At 40.5% G+C, this 27,848-nt stretch overlaps 1 protein-coding gene and 1 long non-coding RNA gene across 5 annotated transcripts in view; one reads left to right on the top strand and one right to left on the bottom strand.

Annotated features, from left to right (window-relative positions):
• The window catches only part of TENM1 (teneurin transmembrane protein 1), a 251,056-nt gene that overhangs the window by 13,024 nt on the left and 210,184 nt on the right, over nucleotides 1–27,848 (bottom strand). For both annotated transcript variants that reach the window (XM_026089540.1, XM_026089539.1), the window contains 4 exons: nucleotides 13,812–14,178; nucleotides 11,516–12,026; nucleotides 5,996–6,168; nucleotides 3,531–3,766 (listed from right to left, as the gene is read on the bottom strand). In XM_026089540.1, the coding sequence (XP_025945325.1) occupies nucleotides 3,531–3,766; nucleotides 5,996–6,168; nucleotides 11,516–12,026; nucleotides 13,812–14,178 (1,287 nt within the window). The remainder of the gene's footprint in view (nucleotides 1–3,530; nucleotides 3,767–5,995; nucleotides 6,169–11,515; nucleotides 12,027–13,811; nucleotides 14,179–27,848) is intronic.
• LOC112977312 lies at nucleotides 16,504–23,689 on the top strand. 3 transcript variants are annotated; one of them, XR_003257458.1, is made up of 3 exons: nucleotides 16,504–16,755; nucleotides 17,505–17,704; nucleotides 23,088–23,689. It is a non-coding gene; the product is annotated as an uncharacterized LOC112977312 (long non-coding RNA). The 3 variants fall into 3 exon arrangements; XR_003257456.1 differs by having other exon boundaries at nucleotides 17,502–17,704; XR_003257457.1 differs by lacking the exon at nucleotides 23,088–23,689 and adding an exon at nucleotides 18,118–18,179 and having other exon boundaries at nucleotides 17,502–17,704.

Below are 27,848 nucleotides of genomic sequence, written 5' to 3'. Positions count from 1 at the left end.
TAGATATTTGCTTATAAAAACTGGATTGCATCCAACGCCAAGTTCCTTCTAAGTTATGCAAAAGACAGGAGTGAACAGAGCTGAATTCTAATCAGTATATTACTATGCATCATGCTCACTGGTTTTAACAACAGCCTTTGCTTCATTTTTAGAAGTCAATTAACACAGCGATTCAATTGATAAAAAAGAAGTCTTGCTAGATTACGATTGATGTTAAAATGCCTGATTGTAGATAGATTTATTATTAATACAAAATGCATACATGCCTACAGACTGTTTTATATATTTGCAGGAAATACCAGGGCAGGCAATTCTGCACTTAAAGGAAAGCTGTGATTAATTCCCATTTCCCCCATTGAGCCAGATACTGAGATCAAGTTAGATGTCTGTTCTAGCATTTTAGCTAACTTACTCATTTCTGCTCTATTTCTGGAACTGGGAATTCACACCATGCAATAATTTCAGTTTAAAACACAACTTCTACAATATTCTTCAGAACCTGCTAACAGTGACCTCTTTTCCAAAACTGATTTTAAGGTTAATAGGATGACATGCTTTCAAGATGCCTGTTAATTGTGATTAAGAATTAAAAATGTTAGGAAGTGGCAGAGAAGGAAAAGCTTTCTACTTTTCAACTAGGTCATCCTTTTTCCCATTCCCAGTTACCTGCTTTCTAATTTATACCTCTAAGCACTCAAACCATTTGCTTCAATGACTTTATCAGGACTGGTCTTTAAGTGACATCTTTAAGCCTGATTTTTCAGAAACAGCTCTTTTTTTCAGAAAACTCTTCCACTGCGCTGTTTCTTCTTTAACTGAGGGCTCCTGCAAGTCTGTTCATTTCCACTGAGAACTGGTCCAATGCCCAGAGCTTTTTCTTACATACATTCTCAGAGTTCAGCATAATACTTCTTGCCCTACATTGCAAGCCTTCCAACACACTTCCTATTGTGCTAATCATGGCATATTAAGTGCTTAACTCGATTTTCAAAATATGACTTACTAGAAGTTTTCTGAACAAGGTCTCACCAGAACCTCCTCCAGCACAAGTACTTCTAGTGCTGCTACCTTTTCTTCTCTGCAGTACTCAAGGATTTGTCAATGATAAGCTTCAAACACACAATATGATGGTATTTTTGCTCCTGATTTCTTGCACATTTCCTTTAATAACCAAGTCACCAAGTAGAGACAGCTGCCTGTGGGTAAATGCTACTGATACTTTGCCTTCCCTCCAGTGGCACTGTTCCAGCCCCTTACATCTCCATCAACTCCCCACTTCATTGGCATCCCATGCAGAAGGCTCAGCATTAAAGCTGAACACCAGGAGCCATATACTTCACCTGTCCTCCAGCGTCCTCTTTATTGGCCTCAACAGGCTGCTTGTCCCTTTCTCTTGTCCATATTTACATGGCATATCCTATGCTCAGAATACTTCTTCTCCTCCTTTCCACTATCAAATACTCTATCCCGCCAGATCTCTCCAGCCTGGCCCCATGACAGCCCTCAGCCCCTGGCAGACAGACGGTCCTAGAGCTCAGTGCAGTCAAGGCAGAGGAAAACCTGTCATACAGGCAACTGACATGTCTTTTTGAGTAGAGAGGGTCAATCCACATGTCCCCTTAACCTTAGGTAGGTATTAAAAGACAGTTGTAGTTTTGCAGAACCAAAGATGCAACATCCAACCGCTGGGCTGTTAGTGGACACTTTTGGAGGGGCAGACACTTTACGACAGCAGCACATCAGAGCCGTTCTTACATTGCAGATCCCGTCACTGGGCGGATAGTGAAGGGGGAGAAAGACTAATACACTAGTGCTTCTGTGCACCAAGAGATTGACCGGGAGGGCAATCAGTCGACCTCTGGATAGCTTAAGTTTTGAAATATTTCAATGAACAGGTGTATTTTAGGCCTGCAGCCACAATCCATCTAATCCTGACCAGTTTGTGAATTTCCTCCCATTTTTTTTTGGCATGCAATAATAAGGAACAGGGAGAAGCAAGGGAAAATCTGTTAAAACAACCTGCAATCAATTTCAGCAATAGAAAATATAAATTGCATTATAGGAAAACTGTGCAGAATGCAGTATGTTAAAGTATAACTGTCAGGAACAATTTGGCCCTTGCAACATAAGCAGAATAGATGACTGACTGCGCAATTTCCATTTGAGACTTTTATTATGTAACGCCCTTAAATAAATACCCACTATGCAGTTATTTAAGCACAAAACCATACAGAATGCATTGATTATGTAAAGTAAGCCATGGAGGCCATAACTTGGATCCTGCCATCTTGTAACAGATACGTTTGCCATTGTAATAGGTTAAAGAGCTGTTCAGCAGCATCCCCGGTCAGGGCTATGAGGACTCATGCTATGAGGGAGAAGAGGCAGTCAGAAGAAGGGCAAGAAAAACTACACGAAGCTTTTCTCCATTTGCAAGATCCTTATAAAATAATTGTGACTGTGAAGTCTGAAAGATGCCCTTTCAAACAGGTGTTTCACACTCAGTGGACTGTCTGGCCAGATTATCCAAGTCTAGGGTTTCTGATTCATCAGCACAACTGAAAACTAAACTGATGCACTTTTTGAGTAAAAAATATGTAGGGCCTGATAATCAAAAGACAATCTAGAAATTTTAACAACCAGTTCTGTACTTTCAGAGCTAACAGATGTACTTTGAGAGATATACCTATCCAGACAGGTTGTAGTTAATAATGCAGTATTTTTAAGGCTAAAATTCCCAGTCCTACTATTGTTACAGGTGTTTTCAGGAGTATTCATGTGAAAAACAAAACTGATTTCTTCAAAAACCTTTTTCGGCAAGGTAGCAGTCACTTTGAGCCTTAGCTTTACCTAATTAAATGCTGAATGTTGACCATCTGTCATTGTAATCTGTGAGTTCTCGGGAAAACAAATACAAACCATGGATGCAATGTTAAAATAATTCTTTGTTAGAGCCATATTGTAACCCGGCTAGTGGGAGTGAGGAGGTTTGAAACTGCATCACGGGTAGTATGAGGAGGTAGAGGGCAACATACACAGCCTGTCTGGGTATACAGTGAGGCTCTACATTAATACTGCCTGCAGGAAATGTACTGGCCAGGACACCTGGGGTGGGCCCTGAGAAATCTGCACCAGGCACAGGCTGGCACACGTTGTTTCCCCCAGAACAAAAAGGGTAGCTAGATCTGAGAGAGACAGAACCTGGTTCCAAGTCTGCTGCTGTGCCAGAGTAACTATGCATCGTCCTTTGCTCACAGCTTCTTCCAAAGACATAATTAAGTTCTTAGTTGAAAAAGCAGCAGAATAAAAAAAGTAATTATGTCTTCAGGTCAAGTCCTAACAACGAAAATCAAACAGAGATCAAACATCCCTGTGAGTGTCGGCGGAGTTTGGTTTTGAAATTCATGGCTGGGGCCCATCATTGATACAAACTTTCCGTTGCAATTCTTATAAAGTAGAATATTTCAACATGGTTTTTGTTCAATGGCTTTCAAAGGGAACACTGCACTTTACACAAGAGGAAGCCTTACCCTTAACCTTCTCTCAAACGTAGAGATATTGCCTTTGGTCTGCTCCCTCCTTTGCCTCCATTCAATGAGATTTGAGTTATGCTCTCCAGGAAGGGAGATATTGCACTTCCCTAAAGTGGGGCTGACGACTCCTGCTAGAATATGAGGCTCTGTGTTAAGAGTGATTTCCATTCCACTGGCAAAGGTGACTCTCAGAGACCCATCTGGGCTGACCCGGTAGATATTCTGCGTGTTATCTGTCAAAAAACAACAACCAAAACCAGGAAACACAGGAAAGTTCAGATCTACAGCTTTATAAAGCAAACGTTAGATGCAAAAGGGTTTTGTTTGCCCCTAGTTTACAGACAGCTGAATACACAGCAACTGCAGTGTGATTTTTGCAACCTGTAACCTGCACATCTTCACATTTGTAAAGAGCTTTTTTATTACATTTGGCCTGATTATTTCCATTGTGCAGGCTTCCTGCAGCAGACATAAAAAGCTTTTGCTTTCAGCCTAAAAATATGCAAATTCATAAGCTGGGTTTTGACCACCGATATTCTGATGATTTTAGCATGTTGGGACATGCTAACAGAATATCACACTTTAAAATGAATGAATGTGCTGAATATCTAAGGTCAAGCATGAAAGCTATTTTCACAAATGTCTAGCCTGACAACCAGTCTCCCATTCTGGCCCTTTTGCTTCGTATCACTGTACTAAAAAGGTCTCCTCCTTCCCATTAGTAGCAGGACACAGGGGTACAGGCACAGTGATGGCCAGCCACGAGCCTGAGGCCTGATGCATGAAGGACACTGGGGAATGCAATGCAACGCTGGGAGAAAAATGGCCAGGTCAGCAGTGGTAGCACAGCGAGCAACTCCAGAGGTGCAGGACTATGCTGCAGAGGGCTGACACCTCCTTTCCCCTGCCTGTGCACTGCAGTTCCTTCCCTGCGCTTGGGAGAGGCTAAGGATGTGCACGGGGGAAGTCACTGTGGCTCAGCTGACAGGTGATGACTTGATCCTGAGCCTGCACATTTAGTGCTAAGAGACAAAGCACAAACTCTCACCCTTAAAATACGACTGAACACACAGCACCTTACCAGCTAATGACTACGAAAAGGATCCTTTATTTAGCTGGTCCACACAGAAGCAATTGGTGCAGCTCTTGGGACATGAATACATGGAAAATATTTGGCCATGTCAGAAAGTGAAGATAACAGACATGGCATTAAAAGAGACTTTGTGACTCAGGTATGAGATGTCTGATTGTGTGTTTACAGGATGCTTCATGATAGTTTCACAGAGATATGGAAATATGCAAATGATATGAATTCATAAGCATGATAGCCACAACTGTGGCTATTTATTTCTGGTGCTGCCTGTAGCATGCTAGGCACTTTCCTGAGATAGAATTTGGTAACATCCCAACCTTGAGAAGCTGCATATTTAAGGACAAATATAATCATGCGGTGGGTAGCTGAAGCAAACAGCAGACGCAATCACCCAAAGACTAACAGGTGATACAATGCTATAATATAGCATAATTCTTTCCACTTATTCAGTGTCTTCTCTCTTATGCATCAGTAAAAAGGAATGAATGCCTTGTGAGGTGAGTTCTTCCTTTTTTTTTTTATAAATTAAAAGCTGAGAGGCAGAAAAGTTCTGTGACTTGCTCAGGGTTACAAAGCTTTTCTACAGCAGATCTGGAAGTAAAGCAGACCTCTTTCTCACCACCAGTTCTCTCAAAGCTTCTCCTCCTCCCCCTGAGAATCCACTGCCAACAGTGGATCAACAAAGAGAAAAAAACCCAAACTGATTAAACTGCATAAAAGCAGAACTGTGATAACGAATCTGCAAAATCTGAAGGAGGACACTGGGTAACTTTCATCAGGCAGGGAGTAAGTTCTTCTCAAGAGATACGATATACCAATGGATTGAAGCTGCCAGGGAAATACTACGATGTCTGCAGTGGCCTAGTCAAAACCTCACCCCGGAGGCAGGCACTAGCTGATGTGGGTCATGCCTTGGTCCTTCCTGCAAGTCCTGCTGCTAGGATGCAGCACTGCCAGAAAGAATCACAGCGCCAGCTAAGCAAGGCACTGCCGTGTTAAAATGTCAGTGGAGCACGTCACTCTCTGGGCAGTATTTCTCAGAGTAACAAAGCTCAGTGTATTATAGGTCACTCCAGCTCCTCTGAATACTGAAGTGGTAGCACAGAAAGCCTGGAAACATCAGAGATTTCAATAAATGGAACCCATCTGCGGGACCAAGCACTTCCTAGGAGGAAAAGAATTCACTGGTGGTTGGTTTCTAATAGCTACCCCAGGAGAATTACAAGTAGTATCTAGCTGTTTGTACTGAAGCAAGCAAGAAATAAATGAACCAGCTTTAGTCTTTTTTGGCAAATGGTTAAGAACACAATAACGTCTAGAGCTTGAAATGTAATAACTAGGGAAGAAGTAACAGAAATGCCTTATTTACCTTGCTTTAAAGTATATATTGTAGAGGTAGCTGAGAAGTTTGTGGCTGTGATCACATTTTCTCTGTTTGAAGTATCAAGTTCTACTCTTGTCAGTTTTTCAGCATCACTGTGGAAACTGCTAACTTCACCAGTCGGGAACGTTGCATTGGTCAGATGGCCATCAGAGTCATATCTGAAATAGATGATGTTAAAGAGCCATGAACATAGATCACTATTGTTTTGTAGATACTCCTAAGAGAATAAAAGAAAAGAAAAAAAGAAAAAAACCCTTGTCAACACTGTGCAGTAAGTAAAAAGGTAAAAATTGGTGCATTTATTTACTCAAAATGCTGCATTAATTTCCCAGTCTGATTTCCTACTTAGACTGCTTTTTAGTGGTACTGGATAAAATATAATTGGAAATAGTATGAGATGCCACCTATATGGTTCTCTGCCAGAAGCTTCACCACTCGCGCACGCAGGGCCAGGGTTTAAACCTGCTGCGATGCGATACAAGACGGTGGCCACTGGAGGTCACTCAGCATTCAGGCAACCAACCCACGCTGGAAAAGGTGTTTTTCTACACGTAAATTAAAATAAATCCAGTTCTAAGATACTGCAACATTCAATAACTGCCTTTTGCTGCTGATGTTTGAAGTATATAGTATGAATGCTAAATTTAAAGAGGACTAAAAGTGCAACAATAGTGATTAAATTGAATTGAAATCTACAGCAGTTAACTTGTTTACATGGTATTTACTCATGTGTTACTTCCCATGGGCCTACTCAAATCAGAACTTCTCCTCAGAAGTTACAGCAACAAAATCTAAACCACAACATTTTAGTTAACCTACATTTCACCAGTGCTACAGAAATTCCTTTTGTCTGAGGTACTTTATAAGAATCAGGCCATGTTACGGAAAAGTGAATAATTAATGCAAGAGATTTGGAACAGTGTCTCCAATGGATCTTTTCGGTTCTACAGATACGTTTGTTCTTTCCAATGGTTCACATGAAAAACAATGCAGAGCAATGTTCACTGCTTGATATTGTTACATATGAATGTCTCCCATCTTAAAATCTTATTGATGCTAACACATTTTATTCATCCAGGAGACCTCACTGATATTGCTGATCCAGTTGCATGACTAAAAACAACTCATGTTCATAAGGCAGAAGCCTATTTGTGCAGCTAGGAAAGCATAATTAAGTTTTAATGTTTTATTAACTGTCTCCCCTCATTCATAAAACACATCCTCAGCTGGTGTATCAACTGGCATAGCTACACTGCCTCCATTGGAGCCCTTCCAATTCATATCAACAGGTGATCTGGACTTGTCCTTCACTTCAACGTGYTGGCATCATTTCTTTGGGACCCTCATCTCCCCCTAATTAGTCTGACAAAATCTATATGCCACAAAAAGTATTTGGGAACAAAATCCCCCTCTCCCTGATATAAAAAAGAAAAACAGAGCAGCTGTTCTTTCCACATGATACACTGGAGAAAGAATTAGCAAACATCTTGCATTTTTTGACAAATGAATCCATCAAATGTTAAATATAACATAATCTCTCTCTCCTTCACTTTCTGCTGCACTCACATACATCATGCAACTTATTTACATTCCATCCTTATGCTGGTTCCGTGTAAACTGACTGGCTTCCACACCCAGCGATGAAAATTGATTCAGATCCCAGATTTTCATCATTAGAAAATGCCATGAGCATTGGTCAGTTGTATTTCATTTACCGCTTGATCAAACAGATATGGGAACTTGCTGGTCTATTTGGACTTTCTACCTTACCATAGAAAAATCCCCAAATCATGAATTTTTATGGCATAAATGCAGCTAGTTTACTGCAATGTTCTTGCCCATAAGACTCAGGATCCATTTCTGCTAAGGATCCAGCTCTGCTGCTGATAGTGCTAATGATGAGATACAAAACTTCCTGGGTAGCTGAAAAATGGCATAAGTAGTTACTGGATGGCAGGATGGATATGGTACCGAGTAATTATAACGAGACTGTAGGACACATGTCGATGGACCCTTACTTCTGTACCTGACCCCATTGACTTCGATGAGAACACACAGATCAGTGTCTCAGTACCGAATCCACAGTACGACCATCTAAAGGGTTTTTTTATTCCAGTTTGCTCCAAGAAACCCAACCCTTTGAGGACAGATTCTGCCACCTTTCACATGATGAATAGTAGCATACTTGGAATCAATTCTTGCAGCACAATGTTCTACCCAAACTAATAGGGATAGAATCATGACATATTTCTTAATGTTAATTTGGGGCCCAGTTATGCCACTGTTAATCACGTCAGTGACCATTTAATCATGCAAATAATTGCATTGATTTCAGTACTCACATGAGGAAGTGCTCACCAATATCTGAAATGCACACTTGGGGATATATCTTCACAATCTATTTGCATTTCTATGCGTAGCATACAGTTAAGAGTTACATCATTTCAAAGGGAAAGCAGTCTAATTAATTTTTTCAGAGAGAGTTGTTTCTTGCAGGTGTTTTCTTGTCCTTGATTTAATAGAGGCCCAGTGCCCCTCTCCCCTTTTATGGTTTTAATGATCCAACATTAAAAAAATCTAGATGACTGAAAATTGTACATTAGCTGTAATTTTATGCAAGAGCTCTTTCAGTACTTTCATTCCATCAGATTAGAGTAGATGGATGACAAGTACTTTTGTAGGTGGTTTTCTACCTCTTAATAATTTCCCTCTGTGAGTGAATCTGACATACAGGTAGATGTTCTGAACAGTTCATTATCTTTGCTCATATTCCCAGGTATGTGTGATACGTGCTGTTAAACAAACTCATCCCTGTTTCAGCTTGACAGTGCCACGGGTTGAACATTTAGATGCGAATGCAAATCTAGCTTAAAAAGAAAAGATGATTCCAAGCAATTTGAAAGTTGCTTGTATGGTAATTCTCTTAGCTCCAATACTGTGTTTATATAGGAACTCAGAAGCAATTCAAATATTAAAGTAACCCCTTCAAAAAATCTAATTTTCAAACTGAAATCAGATGTCAGCTCAGAATGTGACCTGTCTGGAAAATAATGTCTGGTTAAAGAATGACTAAGGACCATCACGCCCCGTAACCTACTTATGGCAAAAGGTGGGAACCGGCTCCTGAAAACACCCCTGCTCAGCATAGTGCTAATCATACTGAATTGTCCCTCTGACTGCAGCAGCATGTACGACATTACATATGTCAGGAAGTTGTAATATATTAGAAAGATGACTTAACATTTTGGATCAAACAATAAATATTTATGACATTGCTTCACTATTTGATTTTGCTGTTGTTTTTGTTATGATAGTAACTGTAGTTCTGTTAAATGCTACTGACTGACCTAAAATAAAAGAACAGAATGAAATGGGGATACCCATGGGGAAACCCAGCTGGGGAGACCGCAACTTCTCTTGTCACTACAGTAAACCCATTTTCTGTGAAGACAACAGCTCAGAAAGGAAGGGACAAGGAAAATCACAATGCCAAACAGGCATCTGGCAGAAGTGCACAGATGTGCGGGGTCTGTGCAACTCGAAGCAGCAGTGAGGACAGTATATTACACAGCCTGCAGTTAAGCTAGTGAAAGTGTGAAAAATGTTTAATTTACCAAAATTTCCTCATGTTAGTCATAAACATGGTATTATTTTGGAATTTGTTTTTGTCTTTAAGCAACTTATTCTCAGAAAATGAAACATCCTTCCAAGGCACAGGTATCTCCATGTGAAGAAATTTGTGTTATATACAATGGGAGGCACTTGGAAGAAGGTGACATCCTTTAAAAACAAGATCTCACCGTACTTGAATCATACTTGAACAAACAACTTGCCAGAGGACAACAGCCCTAAGCAATAACTGCATGAAATGGTTTAAACTGAATGTCAATGGGACAGGGTAAGAATACCAAGATTAAACCCACAGAGAAGCACATGACTACAAATAATCTGCTCTAACATTCCCATCTACTCAAATGACAATCAAGGCCCTGCAACACATGATGTTCAGTATTTTAAGAAGTAATAGGCATGACTTAGAGCTACTGTGAAAGCTTTTTGAAAGCATCATTGATTCATGGTCTGGACTGATCCCATCCTCATGTAGTGATTTAAATGGGTCACTTTTAGTGTTGAAGTTATTCCAAAGAAGCACGTATTTGAATTCAGTTATGCATGTAATAGGTGACAGTCTTAGATCAGTGTTAAAACAGCACCAGGACAACAGTGAGCTATGTTTTGTTGCATGATAATTTAAATTTCCATCAGTAGATGCCTGATAATGAGAACTGAAGCAGGAAGGCCCTGTATGGTTTTGTTTTCCAGCATACTGACAAAAATGGTCCTAATTGTGTATAGTTATGTTAACCCCATTAATTTAGTCTGTCTTTGGCAGAATAATGGAGGGCAGGATGGGAAAAACATCCCCTTGAATAACAAATCCCATGCAATAAGCAGTAGTCTGCTCTGCTGTGATCCTCCTTGCATTGTAATAAAATATAATTCTAAAAACCTCTAATGATGGTGACTCAGCTACCCCTCTAGGGGATTTATACGGTGACTTAATTCTCCTCTGTGTGTTTTCTGTTCATATATCTCACCTGCATGGCTTTTCATTTTCGTTTTTGATCATGAACCCCTGCACCCTACAGAAAGCAGGCACTATTATCCTCTTGGAAGAGCTCTGAACTAATAGTAAAATGTTAACATAAAATTTCCATCAGTTACTTGTCACATCCTCAAACAGGGATTAAGACAATTTATTATAAATAATGAGAAGTCCTAATACATCCCACCTCTTTATAAACCAAATGTGAACTTTTTCTTGGGCCCATTTCTCTCTGGGATTGTACTGGGATGTTCTGACTGTTGAACAGCTTCTCTAAGGTGAGTGTATTCAACCGCCTTTGCTTGCCCTTTGGAAGTCACCATGGTTCTCCTGAGCATTTGCTTACCAGGCCATTCCCAATCCCCTTATTATATATCCCTTTGTTATTTTATATCCTCTTGCCCTACTGCTAGAGACAAGTCCACCCTTGCCTTTGAATATTCCTTCTTTTGAGATTCTCACTTTCTTTTGGGACACTCCCTTCTCCTATGGGTATGCTAATACTTTTTTTTTTTAAAACTACTTTAGAAATTTTGCAAATTCCTGCTTCATATTACAACCTGCCTCCTCTTCTTCAGTTACAAAGAAATTCCATAATCATATTTTCATTTAGAGAAACAGAGATTCACAAATAATAAGGTGTAAATGAAACATAATTTCAGGTAGCTTTTGCTACACTTAATGGGCACTGCTTACAGAGCTCTCACATGTGACAGGCTTTGGCACTTAAGAAATGGTACTTTTGCATTGTATAAGCTTATACAACAGCACTACTTGTCCTCTATCATGCAGCATTAGTAGCAGGGAGTCTTTTTAAATTGCTAGAACTGTCTAAAAAAATTTCAATGTTCATTTCAAATAGTGTTCTTTACATCAGGCATTTAATGATGCGGACTTACTCATACACAGTTGTCCATCCATTCTCATCGCTTTTGGTTGCTAAAAGTCCTGTGTTTCCAGGATATGTCATCAGCGCCAGGTTGTAGCCTTGGGCATAAACTCTTTTGAGAACACCATTGCTGCTTATTGTCAGCCAGTACACCTGGCCTCCGGGAACCACCAGCCACAGCGGCAACCCGCTTGTGTCTCTGCGAATATGAACTGAATTCCCATTGCTGCTCGTGATCGTGCCAATATCCCCTTCTCCACTGTAGGTGAAATTGTAAATATAGTCCCTGGTTATGAGGTTGAGCGTGTGGAGGTGGGTTCCGTTGATGGTGAACTGATAGAGCTCCTGGTCCGCCGGCGATGCAATCTCATACATATTCATGTCACTGAGATGAGCCTTGTTTCGGCTGACTGCACGGATGCGGACGTTGCCAAGGTCTGCTACGTACAGTGTGTCATCAGGGGAGACTGCTAGAGAAGAAGGTGCTTTCAGCTTTGCATCTTTGGCATATCCACCATCACCTAGAGAAGAAACAGTAATTATTTTAGTAATCTGTAATGTGTATATTTTACTGGAAGCCCCAAGCCTGCCACACTGCTGCTTTCAGTATCATTTACAAGTCAATAAAACAGTATCTTCTTCCAAAGAATTAAACCCCCACTATATGAAATGGTGCAATTTTAAATCAGTCTCATTGAAGACAAACAATAAGATACAATTCTCTCATCTACCCCATTTTTGCTAACTCCCAAACCCTGCTGCTCAGGGAGGTATTACATAGTAAAATGTGACAGAAAAAGAAATTAAACAGCTGACGTTTCATTTCCTATTTTTTGTCTGTTGGCCTGTAGTAAAAGTAGAATCATGACATAAATAAAACAAAGAGAAAATAAAAATTCAGCTAAAATGATAATGAAGCAGAGATTAGTTTATACTTATTAAAATCTCAACACTGTAGGAAAACAAATGAAAATACTAGCCAAAAAGTACTTCGAAAAAACATCCCCTTCAATATCACTTGGTAATTTAGATAGTTTATGTATTTTAAGGTTAAAGGAGGACACTTCCATGATCATGAGCCCGACATGCATAGCAAAATGATTTTGTTTGAGCAGGATTTTCTACAACTAGCAAGAAAGTGTATTAAAGCTCACTCTTAGAGAAAAGTACTTTACTGTTTGTATTGCTCCCCTTCTCCTGGCGGAGAAATTAAATTTGATGGAGATTTTGAGCAAAGCCTATGCTGCCTTGGAAACGCACAAATTAGCTGGTGTTCTGACAAGCTTGCCATGCCTTTCACCAACTCAGCACTGGCACAATCATCAGATTTGCCACAATTTTTCATTTTTCAGCACTGAGGGCAGATTCTTCATTCTCTTTCCTGTTTGAACAGGATCCTATTTAGCACAGTTCTACCATATCTGTAACTGAAGCTAGCACCACTTAGAAATGCACGTGATACTCTGATTATCATTACAACACTGTGTCAGCAACCCATATCCTCTAGAATACAATTTACATTTTTTTCCTCTCCATTCTTGACACATTTAATTTTCGTAATTAACCTTTTATTTGAAAGGGGAGTCCTAAGAATTAGGATGACATTACAGAGCTGAACAAAATGATTCTTAGAGATGACAAGGTAACATACCGCAATCGTCTGTACACCCATTATGAAACAGGTTTTTATGAAAAAAAGAAGTCACAGTTTGGTTTGCCTCCCCAGGTGTGTGCAGGGAGTGCAGCTGTGTTGCTGAGAACAGCAAGTGGCACAGTGTGGGCCTGGCGTTGTCTGTGCCACTTTAAAACACACAAGAAAGGAGAAATTTTGAACATTATGCGTTTGCATCATTTTGCTGATCATGCAGTATGACTCAAGTGCTGAGAAGTCATAAGCGTGTGTTTTTCATCAGCTGCGGTTACCATCCTTGGTGAAAAGACCTATCTGATCCATCAGCATCAAGATACAATCCGCAAGCTGCGTCAGGGCTGGTACCGTCCTAAACATGTGCACACAAAGCCAACACAGAAAGGCAGACTGGGAGCTAGGTTTGAACAGTGTGCGACCTCCATAGTGAAACAGCTAAGGCCACCCTGAGGTTCCTCCAGCGCCAGCTGAGGCAAGACTCGCATCTCTGCATCCAACAGATTAAACAAAGCCGTGAAGGTTAGCTAACAAAGTTTGAAACTTTCCAAGGAAACTCAGTCACTGTTCATCTGTCCTTCCCCTTGCTACACTGCTAATCTGCAACCATGCCCGGGGATCTCAACAGATCAGCGACAGGAAATAACTAGCACTGCCTCACCTGAGAAACAGTCACAATTAGGATCAATCTTGCAGTCACAGTCTGACGGGGCTCCAGCAATTACGGAGATCTCGCCATTGGTTGTGACCTGTTGTATACGGTTGATCTTCCTTTCATCCGTTTCTGCAATGTACAGTATGCCACTGTGAGATACAGCGATCGCTCTGGCTGACTCCAGGGTGGAATGGATGGCCACCTTGCTGACGATGAAGTGATCGATGCCTGGCACCTGGCAGTGAATAGGGCGCCCCGCAATTATCCGCACCCGCCTATTCTCAGAGATCTGCAGAACGATGTTGTTGTCCAGGACATACAGTGAATTGTCTAGGGGGTTCACTGTGAGGTCCGTTGGCCACTCTAACCGCACCTGGAAAAAAAAATTAAGAGCAAGACAGAGAAGCAACAGAAAAAAGAATGGTTAAGACATTAAAGCAGTTCTGCTCAACCACCTCTGATCATCACAGTATCAAGGCATTCAATGGATTCATCCAGCGCTGCTTCACTAGTATATACCTTTAATTTTGTGTGGCTGAAGAAGTTTTAACAAGCATTTCGTAAGGTCCAAAATCATCATGGAACAAAACTTGATTTCAAAAGTAATTTAGCATCCTCTGAAAGGTATTTGTACAAGTCCATTAAGGTGGGAACTTTATTATACCTACACACTCATGCAAATTAAAACACATACTTCATGTCATGCAACATCAGCCACAAAATTTTCCAGGTCTGAATGTTATTGTATCAAGGTTGCAGTCAACACTGGCAGAGTGAAAAACACTTGGAAGCGGTCAATATTCTAACACAAAAGGAAACCTGCATTGCAGAGGAGTGTGACATGCTTCCATGGTTTATTCAGGAAGTCGGAAATGTTAATAAGACTTATATGCCATCAAAAGTATAAGCTGGTTAATTCTTTGTAACATAACAGTACACAGTATACCACACTTCCTACAGTACAGTAGTGAATTAAGTAAATCCTTCATATTTAAGACTAGCCTTTTCTTTTTCCATGCAGGTAAGAGTGACAACCGAGCAAAGTTTTGCAAGAAATGCTCGAAGAATGACCTCCCTCTCCTGAGCCGCTGCATCAGGATCTGGAGGAATTAAAGGTGCTCCCCATTAAAGGTGGGGCAGCCTGTCAACTTGAATGACACCTAAGAGCTTGGCTGCTGACTGCAGCACGTATTGGCCAGGGCTTCAAGTTCCTCCTGCTGAAGAAGTTCAGCAGGCTGTGCAGGATTTCTGAACCGGGTAACAACAACTCAGGAGGCTGGTCCCCCTCCCCAGCTAACTAATCCCAGTGCAGGATTTGGGCTACAGCTTGTCTATGGGAAGATCAGAAAAGGATTGAGCCTTGGAGGTCATAAGACAGTCTATTTTTGTCTCTCTCAAGATGCTTTGCTCATTATCCTTTGTGAAGAGATGGCTGCTTTTATTTGAGTGGGATTTTTCTGGACCAAGTATTTCAATCAGCAGAAGAAAATAAATACCTGGCTAAAATGCAATGGTTTTTATATGCAGTTATCACAGAAGGTTCTATTATTTCATTTACTGATTTTGTTGCTGTTCTTGTTTATTTTTCCACTGCACTAATTACAAGATCTGTGAATTTAGAGACCACAGATGCTAATACAATGCTCAACACTGAGGAATAACATATGGTGGAGAGTGTGGCCATCCTAAGCCACCTGCTTGCCTGGGGTCAGCTCAGGCACCAGGCTGAAGGCCAAGTTTCTTCGGTTCTCAAGTATCAGTATTTCCTGAATAACCTCATTTCCAGAAGTACATTTCTGGTTTGATAATTCATGTTTTAATAAAGCGAGGGCATGGTGGCTATTCTGTCTTGCCCTGCGTGGTTATCTGGTGCACCACACAATTAAGAAGGCTCACTGAATAATCGAAGTCCTCCCTGTGCTCCGTTCATTTTACTAGACAGCATAATAACTGGCATTAAGACTAATGCTGTTGGGTTCAAGATCTCTTCTGTACCAGGTGGCAGAGTCATTCCAAATGATGATAAATGTGGTGAAACAGTTGGAAACAGATTCCAGTCATAAAGGTGCTGATTTCTGTTGATGCATGTGAGAGTGTCTGGATTCTGCCGGATGGGTTAGGGCAGATTTAAACATAGCTGCTAGCTTATGCTTTCTTCTTTGCAACTGAGATTTTGCTGAGAAGCTGAACAAAACTATTTAGGTAGCATAAAATGTCTCAAAGACTACCTTCATGAAACTTGGAAAAAAACATATTTGCAATATACCTTTAACACAGAACGTTTGATTGCTTTATCAAAGTAAATGGATTATTTTTAGTGGAAAACATACACCACCAACCTTAGCACCTCCTTCACAGACCACTCTAGTGCCAAGATAGCTTTTGATTAACCATAACTAGATTGTGAGTGATAAAAACTTTCGGCTGGACCTGACTATTTTTGCCGTAACGACGCTCTTTAGCATCTGCCATATTTTAGCAGCTGGTTTTACTTTGTGGGCCAGCCACGTTGCCTTTGCCTCAGTGAATAATCTACATTCCTCCCATTGCAGAAGTTTATCTGGTGTCTGCAGACACACAGGGACTGATTTGGGCCAAAACAACTTTTTTTATGGTTGATTTGAGGCTAGTTCTGTTTATTGAGATAGAAGAAGCTTTTATGTAACTGTACATTTCCCTTACAACAATGTCCCCAAAACCTAAGAAGAGGCTAGATTCTTAACATGTATAATTAGCTGTAAGCACATTTAGTTTGATACTGATCACATAGTAAGCATAGCTGCATGATGATAAAAATAAATAAAATTTTAACTGGGGACACCTAAACAATTTTCATTACTATACCTGACCTCTGTTGCCTAGCCCACTGCAAAACTAACAGAAGGCACGGCTGTAGCTTCTCATTCCTGGGTCTGAAGCCGTCTCGGGTGTATTCATCAGTTAATCCCAGGTAAGATGATTAAAGTGAGCATGTACAAGTCTGGAGACTGCAGCACAGATAACAGCTGCTGCTCATCACATGCTTACGCTAGTGCAACTAGAGGGGAAAAAAAGGCCAAATAGGCCGATAAAAAACAAGCCAATACCAAACAAAACCCTGGCCATTCGTTGAGGAAGAATTTCAAAGATTTAGACAAAATCTGCACTGCTCTTGTCAAGATGAGGCTTCACAGAAGCTAAAAGCGGTGTAAGTTGGAGCTGGAGCAGCCCTGCCCCTTCCCGGCTCCCCGGGCAGGTCTGCTCCTCTGCAGCAGGACTGGTGCAGTGAGCTGGTCCAGGACACTTCGCTGGTTCAGAACTAATCACCTAAATCAGCTTAAGCTGAAGTGTAACTGCACCCTCAGGTTGACTGTTACCTTGAAAAGTCACTGCTTGTTTCTTTTCTTTTAAAGCAAGCTGCCCTCTGGCAGCTTTCTGTGACCAAGCCATCAGTTGTGCTTCATTCAAATCCAATAAACATATTACAGAGAAGGACCTCAATTCTCATCTGATATGACTGTGCCCATTAAAAAGTTTTTCCAGACAAAACACTCAGGGTTAGAATATTAAGTCAGTTAATATACTTTTTAATCTCAAGCAATATGTTGTAAGCCCCTGCAAATACTCCTCTCCCATACATGTATGTTTTTCTTATGACTCAAAACTGGGACAACTGCAAGCAGTATTTCTGATATTTGATGTTTTTTTTTTTCCAAGCAGCGTGCAGAAGTGGCATTGTGGAACATCCCATTATAAACAAGCAGACAAGGCTTGTTTGGTAGCAGGCAAGATCTTACACTCTTCACACACCCAAACTGCCAGGCGACAATCCTGGTGTGGTTCACTGGAGACTAAGTATATTCTGCAATGGAAATCACTGCAGAAACAAATGAACCCTTGAGTCATGAGGCTTTTTGCATGTAAGTATTAACATGTCAAGTTTTTTGGGAATTCAGTTTTTAACTGTCAACACCAACGCTCTAGCTCTGTCTGATAATCAATGTCTGGTTTGAGAAGTGCAAAATTAACACCTACCGGTCTGGCTTTCTAATATATTTTTTGCATGTCAAGTGTTTTAGAAACACAAAGTACACTAAAATGGCTTCAGTTTAAATGAGTTTTGGGCAGGAGACCTACATTTAGGTAACTCTGTAACGGTATTTTGGAGTATTTGTTTCTTTCTTCCAAATATATACAGGTACTTGTGTGTGTGTGCGTATATACATATGTATGTATGTATGTATATGGTTTTGAAAACTCTTTACGTATTTTCCCCGCAGCAAAAGTACAAGTGTTACACCTAAATAATGCATTTTTTTTTTTTGCAAAGCAGCACTGGTACGAGAGCATGCACTCATATGCTTCTTAAACATGTACACACAGAAGCACACACATGTAAGTGTTAGCTTGTGCAGAATACTGTTTTATTTTTGGTTTTGACCATATGGCTAAGACCTTCTGCATGTTTTGTGTGGCATTTTATGGCTGTGGCATTTTTGGTGTTATTTTAAACAAATCAGATCAAACAAATTCTACTGTTCCTATCAAAGTAAAAAAAGTAACAAGGAGAAGAATTATCCTTGTCTAGAAACACAAATTTCAAGAGCTTAACTGTTTGGGATACAGGGGGAAATTTCACTGGGATAAGTTTCATTTATCATGGATTAAAAGAAGCTGCATAAATCCATACAAAGGCTTCACCATTGCTTTGCTTTCTTGCCATGCACTGCTTGTGTATTTTGATTCAATTTCATGTAGCGGCGTGAAATTCATGCCAAAATTCTTCTGATAGTCCTGAGTGATGGATTACTTCCTATCTGTACTGCTCAGCCTTGAGCACTTCTCTTTATGCTAACTTAGTCTTTATTCAGCTGTACGATATGCATGCACAAACCCGATCTGACTCTCCTTCACATTTCTCTTTTCCTGTTACTTCATGTTTTCACTTCCTCCCATTCGTTCTCACTGCAGCTGTGGTTTCCAGTCCAAGCCATTTTTACTCACCACAGTGCCCTTCCAAACACTGTTTTTCTCTCCTTCTGCCTAAAACCCTCTCTCCGATTCCTCTGTGCGAGAGAAGTGGCTCCGAGGAAGGACTCACCGGGGCGGCCCATTAGTAATGAGCATGTAGTTTGCAAGGCTGACGGAGACCCATTCCGCCTCCCTGAACTTTTTACAGGATGTCTCACTACATATATTTCTCTCTATTTTCTCCCAGTTGACAACCACAGATATTTTTTCATCATTTTCTGTCAGTTTGCTCTAGCTGCTAGGATATCTCTTTTGTTGACACGGACGTTGTCAGCTCCTCTCGGCAGCTTAGCTTCTCTCTTAATGGCGCACAGAGAGCAAATTCAGCTCGCTGCAGTCTGACACTGGGCAACCGCTTTCTTATGGTGGGATTACAGCCTTCCTCTCGCTTTGAAAGAAGCCTTTGTTTCTCATGTTCCTGATGCGGCGTGTTAGGAACTCCAGAATGATCCAGTTCAGCTGGAGCAGTCCCTGCTCTAAACTTCACAAATGTTGCACTCTCTGCATTTGTTGTTGCCCAGTGTAAAATGCAAATAAATGAGTTTTGTATATGGAAATTAGAGGGCCTTTCTGAATGAAACCCTCTTCATTAGAAAGGAGTCTGGCAGCCAACCTGCCCCTGCTTTCCATCCTTAGGCTGCGAGAGCAGCTGTGGCACGTTTACAGATGCAGCTCAGAGGCTTGAGGCCACCAGTTCTCAGGATCACGGCTCGGGTAGCCTCCCCAACCAACCCGCTCTTACCATGAATTATTTCCAGTGGATATGAAATCTGGCATAGGAACGCAAAAGGGCAAGGCACCACCGTCTTTTCATTGCTTGTCTTCCTCGTTTCATGTGCCGCAAGCTTCACTATGCTCTCCCTTTCCAGCTCTCTTCTTGTTTCACAATTTCTTTTTTGTGATTTCTTCTGCTTCACAACTTCAAAGACCACGTGAGGAATCTTGGGTTTACAAATCAATAGCAAAAGCTGATTTCTATGGGGACAGGTTTCACACCATCTTTATTTAATAATAGAGGGAATATTTTCCAGAATCACATAAGCCCACTGACTATGAAAATCAATGGGACTTAGGTTCCTAAGCCCTTCAAGTCCTTTTAAACATGGTACCATGGTTTATACAGGTTACGAAAAAAATAATTTGTTAAACGCCCAGAGGTAATTTACAAAGTATTTCTAGCAGTCTGGTACCTCTGAGAGGAGGTTGCTTAGATTCTTCAATTAAAATGTCTCAAAATAGACCTTGAATTTGAATCTAACCTGAACGCATCTCTAGTGCTGGAGTGGGAATAGATGTCCTCCAAACAAACCTTTACAGCTAATTTGCATGATCAAAAGGAGGGAGCAGGCCTAAGTAGGAATCTAGTTAATGGAACTGTTCCTGTTTTGCCTTGCTTTCTACCTTGGACTTCCAGACACCGTTCTTGCTAAACTAGGCAGCGTAGAAGTAAGATTGAGTAAATCTTAGCAAGTCTCATAGAAGTTTTGGCCTCATCTTTCCGTTTTGAGCTCAGATAGAGAAAGCTAGTGTGCTACTAAAGAAAACTGGAAGATACTGAAGAGCTTTAACTGAGACAGTGATTAAAAGCTGTTTGAGAATAGTGAGAGGCTGGAGCTAAGTATATTAAAGTGCCTTTTGCTTGCAGTAACTATTGAGGCTTATAAGAGCATTGGGTCTGAAAACTGAGAGGAAGAGAATATACACAGAAATGAAGTTTCCATATCTGAAGAAAGCTCCAGCTAGTAAAGAAGGCAAAAGCCCTGCCATTGAACAACACAAGCCATTGCAAATATATCACTCACCTACTCTGTATGTAGGATTGACTCTCCCCTGAATACAGAGTCAAGGTCAAGATTTCTTTCTTGAAATTAAAACTTCCTATAGATTTGACTTAAACTGCCCAGGAAATTGTGCCTCTCACCAGGATCATGACTTCTCACAACAGTGCTGCTCCTCAGGGCAGCGCTTCCCTGACCCCAAAGCCGGGCAGCAAGTGAAAACAGAAGAAGTGAACGATAAGAATCGGCTGCCTCCAGTGGGAGCTGGGCGCACAGGAGACACAAACATCTCCTCAGCCAGAGCATGGGTGCAGAACGTATTCCCACAGGGACCGGAATGAATGCTAACTTCACGGCTTCCACAAAAAAACGCAAATTCATTTCTGTGACTTAAAATTTTTCCTTAAGAATTACACCATTAAACAAACAAAAAAAATTCTGCAAATGAAAGGAGGATGAGAAAAAACAGATATTCTGCCGTTTATGGCAGAGCATCTTCCTATGGCAAATTCCTACAGCAACGATACAGAATTCAACAGCTTTTTTAACCCACTCTAGGGTAAACTAACTCTTTCATAAACTGAAACAGATAGTTAAAGCAAAACAGCTGTAGATAAGTTTGAATTTCTTCTTTATATTGTATAGAATTTTTCATATGTATATAAAAGTTCTAGAAAAAAGAGTAATTAAAATAATGCAAGTTCCTACTTTGGCAGAAATTAGCATCACAATTAATTGTTATCAAGTCATGATCTTCTACAACCTAATTTTTCACAAATATTTATATAATAAATATTTTAACTGAACAAAATCAGTGTAATTAACTAGCTACCATGCAGCATTGAAAGCAAACACCTACTGCTGTTAGATTTTAAACAGCTAATAAAAAAATTGCGGCATGTTATGCAGAGCAAACAAGATACTGTAATCCATGCAGAAACCCTTGCGTGTGACTGTTATTTACATTGATTAGGCACTTGTAAGAAAACATACTGGAGAGCGTTTCATCCTAGCATGAGACTGGAAGCAGGCACTCTGTTTTAAATTTTTGTCAACTAAGGGCACCGGGTACTGCTGCGATGTGGATTTGGATATGCAGTATCAGATTGTGCCAGAAAGGTAAACAAAGATAAGGTTGACGGCTAAAGTTTTCAAGCAAAATTGAAGAATTATCACTCCTGACTAACCGAGCTCCTTGAAGCCTGGAGTGCACACAGCGCAGGCAGCAGTGTCGAGGGGCTCCAAAAAGGCTCTGATACCGTTCAATACAAGCTATAGGGGAGATCCAGAAAGGCTCCAGAAAAGTTCATGAAGGGTAGCACAAAGGCTCTGTAAAGGCACTTGGCAGGCTCTGAAGAAGGCCGCCCAAAGGCCCTAGATGGGCTCCAGAAAAGGCTTTAAAATGGCTTTCCATCTAGAGACAACCCCACAAGGCTGCAGAGAGAGAAAGACCCCAGGTCTACAAAGGTTCTCCAAGTCTTTAGAAAGGCTCTTGACAGCTCTAGCAAAACCGTAAATTTTTGGATCCCCAAATCTCTAGAAATCTCTGGCAATTTCTAGATCTAGAAAACTCTAGGAATCTCTAGATGATACAGATCCAGACACCTCTGGAAACTGCTTTTTAAAACTTCTACTTCTTTTTATTCCATATCACAAAATCCAAAAGAATCCAAAGAAGCTGAAGCAAATAGTATAAATTATAAATCCTGCTGGATGGGAGCATATGAAAACTGTTTCACAATTTAATTACTTGCTTATGGCTAGGCTTCTTACACCAAGTTTTGACTATTTGACCTCTCCTGATTCTCAAAATTTTGACATATCATTTCACGACCCTTCCAAGATGTTTATTATAGTTAGTGGTAGTAATAGTGAAAAAAGTTGGCTTTGTTGTCATCATTGATATGGACACAGAAATCGAATTCTGAATTGGGAAGAAAAATAGATTCTATTCAAATTCTTGCCCTACAAAAAAAATACATATGGATGGAGGACCTAGAGGGTTTTACATCATATCATGACTTTCCCCAGTTCTCACTAGAGACAGCTACATGCTGTTCAGTTCCCCATTTTGCTTGCAGGGTTTGATTGAACGGCTATTGAGTGATGTTCAGACATTTACGATTTTCCTGCAATGTGACCTACATTGCTAAACTTCATAAATTTATTCTCCAAGGCAGTGTATCATTTTGCATGCCACAGCCATCCCAAAGGAATCTATCAGCAGGAGATGAGGCCCAGTTTGTAAAAGCTGAATGTCCTTCAAACATTTTTAGCTAATTTGTTTGTAAATGTGTTATTGTCAGAATAATACACTGCATAAAATGGTGCTATCATTCTATTTGTGTCTCTCTGTGGCCCAGACTTTATAATACATGGCTAAAAACGTAACCTCTGTATTGCATGCCAAAGATGGATATGACCAATTTCTGTCTTGACATTTGCATTTTTTTTCTTCCACTGAGATGGTGTCTTTTCATTTTTTTCTTGACAGAAACAATGGTAGAAAAGATGCAGAAACAAAAACAATACCAGGAAGAAGAGAAATCAGGCATTCTGACTTGTCATTTCCTAGGCTGCAGCTCCTTTCACACTGCTTCCTGGTGGTTGTCACAGCTCGCTTTCTTTTGACTTCAGCAGGCTGCAAGGATAACTCAGAGCAAACTTAGTCCTATTAGTAAGACTGGAGATATCATTAATACCTCCAAAGCAACACTCTTGGTACCAAAAATCCTTCAGTCTTTCTTTATAACCAGCTTTGGGACGCAAGAAGCACCAAGACAGCAAGGGAAACAACACCCCATAGAGTTCTCTCTTGCTGACATGCTTCAAAGCCCTGCCCTTTGTAAGCTGTTAATATTACAACGTTGTTTTGACAGGATCTACAGGTTTTCAGATTCCCCTTAGCTCCTGGAGCAATTTGTAGGCCAGAAGTATTGCTGCACTGGCTTTTCAGAGTACCCTTAAGCCAGTAACTGCGTGCCAATGTTTTCACTCATGCAACCGCATCCACATTTCATTTTGCTGTTTTCATATGCAGCTGTTCAGTCTGCAGCTATGTAAAACTTCAATGAACTGATTAAAGAGTTAAATGCCTACGTTCCTTTTTCCACTTTCAGTGGTTTTATTCCTTTAATTTCAGTGACCTTTCTCCTGATTTATGCTGTTATCAAGGGAGACCTGAAGACCAATCCTCACTCCTCTAAGATGTAGGACAATCTTCCACTGAATTAGTCAACGCAACGATTTCTATCCCAACAGCATGACACAGCTCTGCAGGAAGGGCAGTGCCACCTGTAGTGACTGCTGTGCTCAATTTCAAAGCCGTCCTGGATTCAAACTCCAGAGTTGTGCCAGCACATTTGGTCTCCCTCACCCTGACGTTGTGCTACCTTTCCAAACACCCAGACTAGAATAGGCTGGGCAATCTGAAAGATTTGGAACAGAGGCAGTAAAGAGAACTCCAGGTTAAGCCTCATTATTATTGTTATTTACTTATAACACAAAAACTGCTGCATCTGTGGAAGATCTCTTACTCCACAGATTTGTGCAGTTTGGCTGGTGAATCCTGACCTGCTGCAGGGAGAGGGGCTGCTCGTGAGAGAGGAGGAGAACAACACACACATGGTACCAGGCCTGACAATCTGCGAAATGTAGAATGCAGAAATGCTAGCACAGAAATTGCCCCTCTCCTTATCTAATGACTTATGGTAGGCCTGCAGTAGGTGTAGATGCTGTATAGACATGTATATATATAAATACAGCTTTTACATATATATAATACACACACACACACACACACACACACACACATTATATAAAAACTTATACAGTCTTCATGAATACATCATGTCAACTATGTTTCCTCAAAAAATGAAAAAAATTTGATATTGTCATCAATATATCTCAACCCACTGCAGACTCTCACCAGTCTGGCAGAGCTACGCTAAAATTTACAACAGTGTAATTCAGCACTGCAGACACAAGGCCTCTGCCACAAATAACTCATCAGCTAGACTCCATCACACTGAAACACTATTTAGATGAGAGAAATAATCAAGGGCTATACGTGCATAAGGAATAAAAAGTGAAGCAACCGGGTAAGTGACAATTTCTTTCATTTATACTGTTTAATGACAACATCAAATGAGACTTTGGTTGAGTCTCTCCAGTTAGAACCTGCAGAGCTCTTTCCTGACTAACAAAGAACAAATCCCTTTTGCCCAAAAGCAGTGCAGGAAGTTGATACTGAGGAAACTGCCCCGTGGAACTATTTTCTCCCAAAGACCTAGATGTCTTCCACTAGGTTTGAGAGAAAAATCTGTTCTCTGTGTACGCAGGAAAAATCATGAGGAGAGGTCTGTCCAATCTCCTCCTCTTCAGCACGGATCACATGGAGCTCCTAGCATTCCCTGCCTCCGCAAGGAAAGGATGCAATTGCTGAAAGATTTGATTAAAATGTACATAGTATTTTACTCAGTAATAATGCATTATTTATGGCAGGTAATTGAAACAAATTGCTGCTTTGCAGGTGACCAATAGAAAAATATCACTTGGGACTTTGAGGAAAAAATTGCAGTGTGACTTCAGCAAACTATATCTGGTTTCTATGACTAATATTTCAAATTCAGTGATAGGATAATTTGATTAGAATACAGATTAGCTGTGATGAAACCATCATGCTTTCTGTTTGATATTCTAAAAATCACATTATACACCTACAATTTTGATTCATGAGTTCTCACAGATTCTTTTCCACCTGAGGTTCCAATCCTATGAGCCTCTTTTCTCTCAGTTCCTGTTAGAGGGAGGCTACTTAACCTTTCCTCTACCCCCCAAAAAGGATTATTTTATCTTCACCATGAAGGTCCTTCTTAAAAAAGGCAATCAGCTCGGTTTTGCTTCAAAGTATGGAGCCTAGTGATTGCTTTTTCCTGCAGATCCTATTATGACTGAAATTATTTCATGTATGTTTATGGTTCCAAAGACTAACACTCAGTTAATTTAGGGAGGGGGACGCATTCTTACAAAGGTTTGAAAATACTTTGATAAAACCTCTGTTCCTTACCTAATTTTGTCTATTTTTCAGAAGCATTTTTCAGAACATTGTCTTAGGATACAATTGCTCCTTGTTACACACTCGCCACCCACTACCCTTTCAATTAGGCTTGCGAAAGCAACTGGCGCGAAGCCCTAGCTCCACTGAAGTCAGGGGCAACACAGGCACTGCTTTTGCAGGGGCCACGACTCCAGCTCTGGTTGGCTGCTCTGCAACTGTGGCAAAAATAGCAAGAGAAATTAAGCAGCAGAGTAAAAAGAACCAGAGAAAAAGACAACTTTATATTGGAAAAAATAACATATTTTCTGGGCTCCTTCATACATCAAAAATTAAAAAAAGAGAATACTAATCCTTTTTTAAAAAGAAAATAAAAAACTCTGAAAGTATCCTATAAAGAAAGATCACAAAAATTCAAGGACCTATATATCATCATTTCTCTTTTTTTTGCATTTTTTTTGTTCGCTGTTTTCAAGAATACATGTAACAATTGCGTTTCTGCAAAGYACTACAAAAATGGTTCAGAGATTTGAAATATTTAAGATGCATTAATTACACATAGGTAGAACAGTGTACCAAAAGCCTCACGCATGTAGAGGACTAAAAGGAAATCAACAGCAGGGGTAGCCTTACAATACTTTGCTACAGTGAAAACAAAGTTGTTGCTTTTCTATGGCAGGTAGATGCAATTGGAATATTAAAAGCCTAGTGTTAAAATAAACCAACGAGAAAGCCTTTTGTGCTTTCTGCTCTTACAAGAATGCAGTATATACTGTTGGGTATGTAGGGAAGCACCCAAATGGCTAGTGCCTTCCTTCAGCCTGCAACACTGATGAATTAATTGGCTCCGCGTAACCCTGCAGTTGCTTTGTGATAATGACTCTCACGCTGGCTTAGAAGTACTTTGCTCTAGAATCAATTTTGTTTTTACGCTGTCAGTGGCTCCCCCTGTTCCTCAGCCGTTCATCAGATCACACGTTTGTCTTTCACGTTTTCCTTTACTGCCTCCAAACGTACTCAGTTAAAGTTATGTTTATGCTTTGTTTATTCTGTCGAGCAAACCTTGACTGTTGCTTTCAAATGAGGTCATGGTGTCCCGTGAGCCTTTTGTTCTGCTCAACAGGCTTTTGAAATCCCATTTAAGCATACTGTGCCTTCGCAGACACTGCTGGGGAATGCCTGCAGCACTTGTGACTGTGGGAGCAATGTCAATGTTTGCATTTTTGAGATAAAAACTACATCTTAAATCAATTCACTCATCTTTACTCCTGTTTTCCAGCATTCTGTCTCTCACTTCAGTATTTCAAGCAGGTCATCAGCAGAATTACTGTTTTGCTCTCTCTCCTCTCCTTCACACTGATCATTCAAAGCAGGCTGTCCAGGACATGGTATTCTTGCAAAGGATGGGTCCCTGTTTAGACACTCCCCTTAAAATCTCATTCTAGAAATGTGTTTTTTAATTTGACCTATGCAGCAAATTGACTACATAAGTAAAATTGTCACATTTTTTATGAGGGAGCAAAACATTCTGCAGCGTCAGTGAAGTTTATGTGAAGCAACACAATGTAGATGGATCCCTCACGTGGAGAACTGCTGAACAAAGGCTGATGAAGTGCAAATGTCAAGAAAAAGTCTTCAAATCAGACCTTTCATTTTAGAACACAGCAGTGACAGTTATTAACACTATCAATCAGTCAGGAGCTATTGCTCTGGCACAGAGTCATGCCTTGTGGAACTGACATCAGTACAAGAACAAGGCCGTGGTTATGGGCGACGAGAAAGCTCTTGGGATGCATTTGCTGTTGCATTGCAAACGTTTAGTCTGTACAATTGCAGAAACTGTGCTCCAGATTGGTTTAAACTCTTCCCAAATACTAAATGCTAACATTGGCACAGCTATAAATGACTTACGGTTCGCAGTGGTGGAAATTCAGCCCACATATTTCTCATGGGAGGAAAGATATAGGATGAAATTGAGAGATGGTAGAAATAGCTGCTAATTCTCTCCTCAGTTTTTGCCACAGCAATGGAGGCAGAAGTGAAATGAAGCTTATCGCTCAAGCTGAGCTGGAAGTGTTTTTACTGTCTCACAAAACCTCCCACAATGTCAATATTACTTCTATGAACACTGGATCTAATGAAGTCTGGCTTCCTAAGGACTTCCGTTGCATGGCTGACTGACTTGGGAGTTTAATAGGG

This window comes from Apteryx rowi, unplaced genomic scaffold (assembly GCF_003343035.1).
Source record: "Apteryx rowi isolate R43461 unplaced genomic scaffold, aptRow1 scaffold_82, whole genome shotgun sequence".
NCBI classification, from domain to species: domain Eukaryota; kingdom Metazoa; phylum Chordata; class Aves; order Apterygiformes; family Apterygidae; genus Apteryx; species Apteryx rowi.
Note: the sequence above shows the minus strand (reverse complement) of the source record. Positions and strands in the feature narration are given on the sequence as shown.